This window comes from Symsagittifera roscoffensis, chromosome 4, assembly GCF_963678635.1.
Source record: "Symsagittifera roscoffensis chromosome 4, txSymRosc1.1, whole genome shotgun sequence".
In the NCBI taxonomy this organism is placed as follows: domain Eukaryota; kingdom Metazoa; phylum Xenacoelomorpha; order Acoela; family Convolutidae; genus Symsagittifera; species Symsagittifera roscoffensis.
The window spans coordinates 32,520,064-32,529,523 of record NC_087065.1 but is presented as its reverse complement, the minus strand read 5'-3'; the positions used below and the strand labels follow the sequence as shown (position 1 = coordinate 32,529,523).

Below are 9,460 nucleotides of genomic sequence, written 5' to 3'. Positions count from 1 at the left end.
TGTTGATAAGACGGTGGTTTTTTGTTTGATAGCTGATTGCGGTGTTGCGTGAGGTGAAGTACCTGTCAGTTCTGGGCCCTGGGCAGGGAGATTCCGCCGAGAGCGAAGGAAATGTTTGAGAATGTGGACATGTACCTCAAGTACTCACAGAATCTGGACCTGCTGGTCACCTGCTACAATCGCATTCAACTCAGCAGCAGCCCCACCCTGTCTGCCCTTTTGAGAGGGGAGATGGAGCAGATAGACAGTCTGCTGGTGCGAGCAGAGACCAATCTCAACTGGAAGAGTGCAGGTCAGGTCAAGTCAAGATGGGATGGTGGATCATTCTGCTTACATTTCATCATGCCCACACCCGTTTCTCTTTTTTTTCAAGCAGTAGATAATTTTGCTACCTTTAATGCCGCCGTGTATATCATCGTTACATTGCTGAGTAGTGAGCTAGTTACTGGCAATTGTTTGTGATGGTCGTGGTTTCATTCAACATGCTGCACCATCGATGACCTCTTATACTTAAAAATCTAGCGAGAGTCAGCTTTCTAGTTTTTCAGTTCTCGACACCATCAGTTGTTGCTATAATTCAACGCTAAACATAATTTTACTATCATCTTATACTTGGGTTAAATTGAGGAGGTATCTATGATACAGGATTAAATGTGGTATCTTTTAAGAAGTGTGGAGCTACATAGACAGCACTAGGGAACTGATTAATGACTTGTGGGTGCGAGTGCAGACAGTGATGGGGAACATTGACAAGGTGTGTGACATTGGAGACACGTGGCAAGTGCCTCTTTTTGAGAGGAAGGAGGGCAAAGCGGAGAACCTGATCGAACTGGAGAACAGGGCGGAGAGGGTGCAGAAGAGATACGACACAATCCGCAGTAATGCCCACACCATACATCAACTCATACAGGTTAATAACAAACTGAACGAACCAAACCAAATTAGCAAACCAGCCATTACAGCCCAGCCCACCGTCATAAGTTACACTCCTATCCAGCCATGTGCAACAAATTATTAGAAAAATGATGCCAGCTGAAATGCCATTTTTGTCTAATTACAAAAACTTTAGGCATTTTTATGCAAATTGGTTTCTGCGAATCTTCTTTTATACGATTTTGCATTTTTTGATTGAGATGCAAAAGTTCTGTAAGACAGAAATCATCCAAATTGTCAGCGTGGGTAGATTTTTAGGGTGGGTTTTTCACGCGATCGTAGTTAACTCAAGAATATGATTGGGGTGAGGACATCGTATGATAATTGAGGCTTTTCTGTCGTTAGTTTGATTCTTACGAGGAACAAGTGGTCTGAAAATTTCCAGCTAATAGTAGATAGCGAGCTAAAATTCTGTCTATTTAATTTTACATCCGCTTAACTTTATCTTAATTACTTGTTTTTTTACCCTTCATATCTTCTTGAATCCACGTCTGCTACCCACAAAGACTCAAAAAATGTGTAAAAATATATACGGTTTATCGAGAAGAAACTATAAAAGTGTTTTTCTCGGATCTAAAAGTTTTTGCCGTAATCACTATATTCTCTGCTTCTTGGAAGAAAATAAGGCTACTCTTGTTTTCACAAACTAGGAAAATCAGAAGCTGCTCAAGGCTGATCCAAACTCGGAGCAATGGAAGACATACTTGAGGGAAATTGACCGGATAGTGGCTATCAAGATGAAAGACTGCATGATGTATCCTACATGTTCTTCTACGACAACACCGGTATTGTGCTCGCCTTTGAACTAATGTGAAAAAATTGGCATTTAGGTGGTAATCAATTATTGTTCCGATCATTGAAAATGGGGCGAAACTTTGTATACGGGTGTGTTTTAGTTTTTTTTTCCTTTTGTTTTTCACGCAAAATCAGGTATCACAAAAAAATGACCGGACTGCGTTGAATGATATATCATATTAAAGCCCCTTTTCAGCGGTGATTCGAATCACTCAAAAAATTTTCAAATAGTTGTCCCCGTGTCAGGAAAACAGGTTTGAAATTTTTGTTTTTCGTCTTAATTCGAGCGAATAAAGCAAGCGAGCAGCCTTTTTTGTTTTCCTCGCAAAATCAGCTACCACAAATGATCATCGGACTGGGTGGAGTGATATATCATATAAAAGCCCTTTCACTCCAACGACGTCAAAAAGTTTAAAATTTTTTTTTGAAAAACCGGTTTGAAATTTTTGATTTTTCGTCTTATTTCGAGCGAGTGAGCAGGCTTACATAAGCCTATTTATTCTTATTTTAAGCCTTGAAAACTTAGTTTTACTTAAATGAAGTTGGTTTTTGGAGTTTTTAAATTCATCGTAGGAATCAAAAACTTCAAAATTTGAAAAAAAAATTGAAAGTTTATTTTAAAAAAATTATATATTTTTTTTTTCATTTTTCTTCAAAAATTGTTTTCCAATTTACGTTTTTTACAATGCTTAAGCTTTACGTTTTCGCTCAGATTCCTTTATCACACCAAGCCGAAAAAACGACACTAATGATAAAAAATCGTTTTGTATTTTTTAAGACTGGTCGGAACATTCTTGCACAGTAACCGGCTATCGTTATATATAATTTGTACACAACTGGTGTACAATTTATGCGCATTAACCGGCTACCGTTGGCTATCGTGACTGATAACTTTGAGCTGGGCAACATTGATACAAATGTAATCAGATTGAAAATCTGCATGAAAACTTATGAATATGAAGATTGGAATTCATACTTAGTTCTAATATGAGTTGATGATGTTTTTTGGCATTTACAGACCCGTCGAAGAGTATTCACCCGTTATTTGAAGTTAAACTGGAGTTCCACGATATGGAGAGTAGGTTCCAGCCTCGTCTAGAAAAGTATTCTCGAATCAAGACTTCCGATGCGCAAAGGAAAAGCGCCGCTGTTGCTCGGACTAATAATCAGCCGAATGCTGCTGGCGACGTGAAAAAGGAAGTGATGTTTTCCGATTTGGTCAATGCTTTGGTTGAGGATGTGCTAAATATGGCCGCACTTGTTCCAAGAGTTGCGGACTGTGAAGACGGACAAGAGATGCTTTCGGAGCAAGCGGAACCAAGTAAGGACGAGGAATCAGAGGGAGCACAGACGGGGAATTTGACTAGTCAAAACGGGTATCGGGATTTGATGGGCGAATTCGTCGAGTCAGAGCAGCATCGCCATGAGTTCTTGAACCGAGTGCCACTCGCCTGTGATAAGGCTGTAAAGTTCAAACACTCGCTGGAGCGATATGCGTACCTGTGGAATGATGATCGGGCCGAGTTCATGAGGTGCTTCCTCACCTATGGGCGGGTCATTTCGGCCGAGGAAATGGACGCAGTGGGTATTGAAAACATCGAGGAGTGTGCCCCTTCACTTGATCAATTCAAGCAGCAGGTTTCACTTTATGATTGGTTTGAAACTCGGAAAAAAAACCAAAAATGCAAGAGCCATAAAAAGTCAGCTCAAATCAATTACAGCTGAATTTAGCTGCAACAGTTTCTTCAATTTTTCTAAGGGTTTTTGGCTCTAAAATACACCGCAAAATTTCAAAAGTCATTTTCGCCACCGAAACTTTTGAAGTCATTTTCGTTGAATAATTTCCTTTGACAGCTCACCACATTTGTTAAGAAACGCATTGTTTTTAAACAACTGAATGCACCAACTTCAATTGAGTTAAATGGCCGCCGTGCCATCGGCAATTCTTACGGATGTGTTGTTATCTTAAGATCGACCTGTTCGAATCACTATACAAAGAAATCGACTGCCTGGAAAACTCTTTGGCGGTGTTTGACGGGTGGCTTCGAGTGGACGCGAGGCCGTTCAAGCAGGCGCTATTGAACACATGTGGCAAGTGGGGATATATGTTCAAGGAGCACCTGGTCAAATACGTGACCAACAGTCTGAGTGAGCTGGCCAAGACGATCAAGGATGCGAATAATGGACTGGTGAAGCCTATTGATGACTACAGTGCACTGGTTGAATGTATGGCCCACCTTGGAAGAATAAAGGAGAGACAGGCCACCACAGACCAGATGTTCGAGCCCATCAAGTCCACCATCGAGCTCCTCAAGAGTTACCACGTAGAGGTCAATGATGACGTATACCTCCAGCTTCAGGTGAGAGGCTGGTCTCCCAACACCCAAAAACAATTTTAAAAAATTAGCCTTCTAACTTTTTGTGCAGAGAGCTTCAATATTCGAATAAGTCAAACTAAATTTTATTCACATTTTTCGAAAACCCAGCTCAATCTCACAAAGAATACTAAATAATTTGTTCTTAATGGCGCTAACGAAACGATGTAAAGCTGGATTTCAAAATGATCTTATTGCTTAAAGAGCAATTTTTGTGTTACTTAATTGAAGCTGCTCACATGCAACCGGTTTTATACGTTTTTTTTTGGCTAATAGGAACTACCAGAGCAGTGGGAACACACGAAGAAAGTGGCAGTGGCTGTGAAGCAGAACGTGGCGCCTATGCAGGCGGATGAGGTGGCCAGAATCAGGAAGAGGTGTTCCCAGTTCGAGGCAGAACAGCTCGAGTTCAAGGAGAAGACGTTCAAAGTTCAAGCCCCCTTCAAGTACAATTCCATTGATCCCTATTCCCAACTGGACCAAGTTAGTTGAAAATTTATGGATTGGCCTCAAAACAAAAAATGCTTGTCTTCATTTCCATAAATGGATGGAGTCTATGGGAAAATTCTTTGACAATCTCATAGCATGGGAAGTTCCTATTTAATTCCATAGCATGAAAAATGCTGATCATACAGGTCTATAGCATGGAAATTGTTTGCCATGCCATTTTTATGCTTTTCCTTTTTTCTTTGGCCCGACAATTAAGTGGTGCAGAGTATGGTTTATGCATGCATCAGTTTGATTTTTTTCTGTGGCGGTGACCTAATTGAGATCCTAATTTGAGGTGAAAAAGAGCGTTGAATTTGAATGAGATGCAGGATAGTATGCTTTTGCATAAGTTTGTATGCAATATGAGCCATTGAAGAGATGTTAAAATGTTGTGACTGTGGTTTGTCCTTTATAGCAAAACGAAAAGTTGTGTGAGTTGGAGTGTCGATTGGAGGACATAGTGAAGGCGGCGGATCTGTTTGAAGTGGCAGTGCCCGAGTTCAAACACCTCAAACAGTGTCGCAAGGAGGTGAAGATGCTCAAGAGTCTGTGGGACCTGACCTACCTCATCACTTCCACATTCGAGTCATGGATGACATCCAAGTGGACAGGTGGGATAGGAGACAACAAGACTCCTTATATCAGGGCGAAGCTTTGAAACTATACCGACTGCCCCTTAAAGTTCATTCACCAGTTTTGGTTTTAAAAAAAATTTATTCAAAGAAATTCAATCATTGAAAAAATTGACACATTTTTTGCCAAACTTAGATAATTTTTTTAGATGTATGAAAGTATGAAATTTTGAGTCGCACGAAATTGCTAGAACCGACTAGCTAGCCTCCATTCAGTTTGCAACAAGTTTGTTACGCATAAATAGTTCGAGTTACGCTTTCGGTAAAATGAATAAAAACTTTGTTAAAAACTATTTTTTCGATCGCTGAAAATTGACTGAATAAATAACCACAGTAAGGATAAAAATTCCGTTTTGTTTTCGCTAATTAAGCCAAAGTAGTTTTTTAAAAACCATATAGCTTAACAAAAGAGGAAAATATGTTTAATTTTAGTTTCTTTGAAAATTGGAACAACAACAACTGTAATAGTTTACCGATTGACTTAGTGTGCTTGCGAGAACAAATACAAAAATTTAATTTTTTTGCCTGTTTATTAGACAAAGACAAGAGCACTAACGACCTGTCCTCATGACCTGAGCTGTTATATTAGTCGTAGCAACCGAATGCAATGTAATTTTTGTTATAACAACAGTTAGTTTGCCTTGTTTTGCTACGACTATTGAGCATACTTAAATATTCAGCGTATAGAATCGACAAATTTCTCGTTCGGTTGAGCGTTGAGCTGTGTTTACCCTAGAAACTGATTATTTTTAACAATAGATTAACAAAAAATAGTGTCTGTTCAGATCACACAGAAAAATAGATTGGTTTATCAAAAAAAAAATTATCGAGTTTCGAAGCCTTCGTTTCGAAGCCTTCTTTGAAATCGGAACAATGTATATGTCTTTATCTAGCGACAGTTCGAATTGGATATTATGTTTGTTATTAATTCAAAGTAATGGATCTTCAATGTCCGCTGTGTTTTTTAACTGTTCTAGATAGGATTCAGTACATTGATCACCGGAGAACCTAGTACCATTCCACATTTTCCTTAAGTCAGATATAAAAAGTTTTCATCAAAACTGGAGAACGAAAAATACGCGCATGAGGTTGTATGGTTTTCGGCTAAGGGGGCGTTTTTTAGAATGAACTGGGTCGAGTTGGCGTTTTGTGTGTTGTGTGTAGCGATAGACGTGGCGGCAATGGACCAGGAGTGTGGGCGCTTCTCGCAAAATGTGCGACTGATGGACAAGGAGATGAAGACGTGGGACGCGTACTTGGGAATTGAGAAGGAGGTGAAGAACCTCATCACGTCTCTGAGATCTGTGGCCGAGTTGAGGAGTGGATCCATCCGGGACAGACACTGGAACGAATTGATGATGGCCACCGGGGTGAAGATCATGATGAGTGACGACACCAAATTGGCTGATCTCCTCGCACTCAATCTGCACAACTATGAGGACGAGGTCAAGAACATTGTCGACAAGGCTGAGAAAGAAGGCAAGTCCGATTAATTAAAATTACGAAAAGCTAACTTTGTTACTGTCCCTTTAAGTCTGTCCAAGCTGCTTTTTTATCTGCCGTATTTTTCCCCGTAAATAAACGAGAACAAGACTGCTCGTATCAGGGCCAAGCCCTGAAAGTTCCGACTGCCTTTTAAAACTTATGGAGCAGTAAAAACAAAAACAACATAAAAAAATTAAATGAAATGAAAAAAAAACTTTTTTCTAAAATTTGAAAATTTTTCTATGAAAATCATCCCCCCACACGCCATATAAAGTATAAAACAATAGATGTCGCTCCTTGTAACAAATCAATTATGGCAAATAAGCTTCTTTTAACCAATTTGGAACGATTTATAGGACGGATTAAATCTCCGCTTACGCGTTAATAGCGCGAAAAATATCGCGCGTTAATTGTGCCAAATTGGCCAAAATGGCAATTCTTAAACCCCCATAACTTTACAAAAAATGATCACAGGTAAAATATCTTTTCAAATTTGAGCTCAGGACAACAATACCTTTTGGATGATTCGAATTTTTTTGTCAAAAATGGCTAGTTAAAAAGTCGAAATTTGTCTGAAGAAAAAAAACCCACCCCGAGCACAAATATTTCGTTACTTTCGCATCGAAAGTCGGAACAATAACTTAACATTTATTTCTTCATATCCCCTTCACGCGTTCTAAACCAGAAATGGAATTTTTAAGCGCCTCAAATGCTAACAAGACTGCTCGTATCAGAGCAAAGCCCTGAAAGTTCCGACTGCCTTTTAAAATTTATGGAGCAGTAAAAATATAAACAACATAAAAAAATTAAATGAAATAAAAAAAATGAAAAATTTTTTTTCTAAAATTTGAAAATTTTTCTATGAAAATTATCCCCCCACACGCCATATAAAGTACAAAACAATAAATTGCGCTCCTTGTAACAAATCAATTGTGGCAAATAAGCTTCTTGCAACCAATTTGGAACGATTTCGCGCGTTAATTGTCCCAAATTGGACAAAATGGCCAAAATGGCAAACTTTAAACCCTCATAACTTTACGAAAATGATCGCAGGTGAAATATCTTTTCAAATTTAAGCTCAGGACAACAATAGCTTTCGAATGATAACAAGAAAATTTCGTCAAAAATGGCAAGTTAAAAAGTCGAAATTTGTCTGAAAAAAAAATACCCACCCCGAGCACAAATATTCCGTTACTTTCGTATCGAAAGACGGAACAATAACTGAAATTGGCGGTTCCCGCTTTCATTTTTCAGCCTAATGATCGACTGTATAATGCTTTTAGTTCCAGTCTTACTGAAACTGAGAAAAATCATTTATAAAAAATTAATAATTGATTACAATATCTCTCTTTGAAAGCAAATCGAAATCAATTATGATGTACTTTAATCAAATCAAATCGGTTATTATCCATCTATTTTTCGATACAATTAAAGTCATTATAATTGAATAACTTTATCATAGTTTCTAATTTTTTTTGTTGGGCACAAAAAGTCGAATTTATTCGATCTTAAATAGTTACCCGCATTTAAGAAATGTGAAAAAAAGTCGATTATAATGGATTTTCGTGGTTTAAAGTGTTGTAAATATAATCGATTCCCATGTTACGTTCAGAAACAAAATTGGACTAAAAATCGATTTAAATCCATTTGTTCTCGCCAAAACAAAATGCATTGTAGTTCATTTCGAATCCATTATAATGGAATTTATAATAAGTAGAAAATCACATTAATATGGATTTTTTACCACTTTAATTTTGTTTTGCGCGTCGGGCAAAGTTTTGCAAGAATTTCTGCATTTATCAAGTGAATTATGCGGAAATTTTGCAAAGCGAGTGTACGGCCTCATCCATTTTTATACCTGAACTCAAATTGCTAAAAGGTTCCGTTAATCTCCCCCCCCTTTGCTCCCCCCACTGATCCCCCCTCCCACTAAACCCCCCCACCTGAACCCACCCCACCCCTCCGCCACCTGAACCCACCCCACCCCTCGCCCACCTGAACCTGCCTCCCTCACTGAACCCCCACCTGAACAACCCCCAGCTGAACCCAATCCCCTCCTCCACCTGAAACCACCCCTTCCCCCACCTGAACCCACCTCACCACTGAACCCCCCTGAACACCCCCGCCTGAACACCCCCGCCTGAACATTCCCCCCCCCCCCCTCACATGAACCCACCACCCCTCCCCCACATGAACACACCCCTCCCCCCATTTTATCACCTGAAACATCCCCACCTGAACCAAATCCCCCAACCTAAAACACCACCCAACCGCCCCCCCCCAACCGGAACCACCACCACCACCGCCCTCATCTGAACCAACCTCATCTGAAAAAAAATGATGCACGTTTTAATTTCTCTAGCTCCAAAATATTAGCACAAAGTTATAGTTTCATAACTTTTAGAAAAAGTAAACTTTTAATTTTTGGAAAAGTTATCGGAAACTTTTAATAGAAGTCTTTTGCGTAGCGACTTTCGTCTCATTTTCCTCCAGCCATTTTGTCAAGCTATGTCTGGGTTGTATTGCAAGCGACGGGAAGCTCCGCGTTGCCTGACAATTTGTTGAAATTGAAATCGCTATTTTGATGATGGTAAAATCATAAGTAGGCTTAGGACAGACACGACATAGGTTTAATAAACGAAATTGCTCAGAAATCAAAGCCAGCATTGCCGGACCCGAAGGTAGATCAAACGAGTGATTTATTTTCAACCAAAGAATACCTAGAACGGATCTAGGATTTTCTCGAGGGGG

The 9,460-nt window shown here is 39.4% G+C and overlaps 2 protein-coding genes across 2 annotated transcripts in view; both read left to right on the top strand.

The window, feature by feature from the left end:
• LOC134844845 (dynein beta chain, ciliary-like) overlaps nucleotides 1-686 on the top strand; it is an 11,120-nt gene extending 10,434 nt beyond the window's left edge. The window contains exons 8-9 of the mRNA XM_063861662.1: nucleotides 60-292; nucleotides 646-686. Coding sequence (XP_063717732.1) covers nucleotides 60-292; nucleotides 646-686 — 274 coding nt within the window. The remainder of the gene's footprint in view (nucleotides 1-59; nucleotides 293-645) is intronic.
• A 915-nt stretch (nucleotides 687-1,601) lies between these two features.
• The window catches only part of LOC134844184 (dynein beta chain, ciliary-like), a gene marked incomplete in the record, with an annotated part of 486,199 nt that continues 478,340 nt past the window's right edge, over nucleotides 1,602-9,460 (top strand). The window contains 6 exon segments of the mRNA XM_063860749.1: nucleotides 1,602-1,718; nucleotides 2,747-3,366; nucleotides 3,699-4,088; nucleotides 4,380-4,586; nucleotides 5,008-5,203; nucleotides 6,389-6,703. Of these exon segments, the coding sequence (XP_063716819.1) occupies nucleotides 1,697-1,718; nucleotides 2,747-3,366; nucleotides 3,699-4,088; nucleotides 4,380-4,586; nucleotides 5,008-5,203; nucleotides 6,389-6,703 (1,750 nt within the window).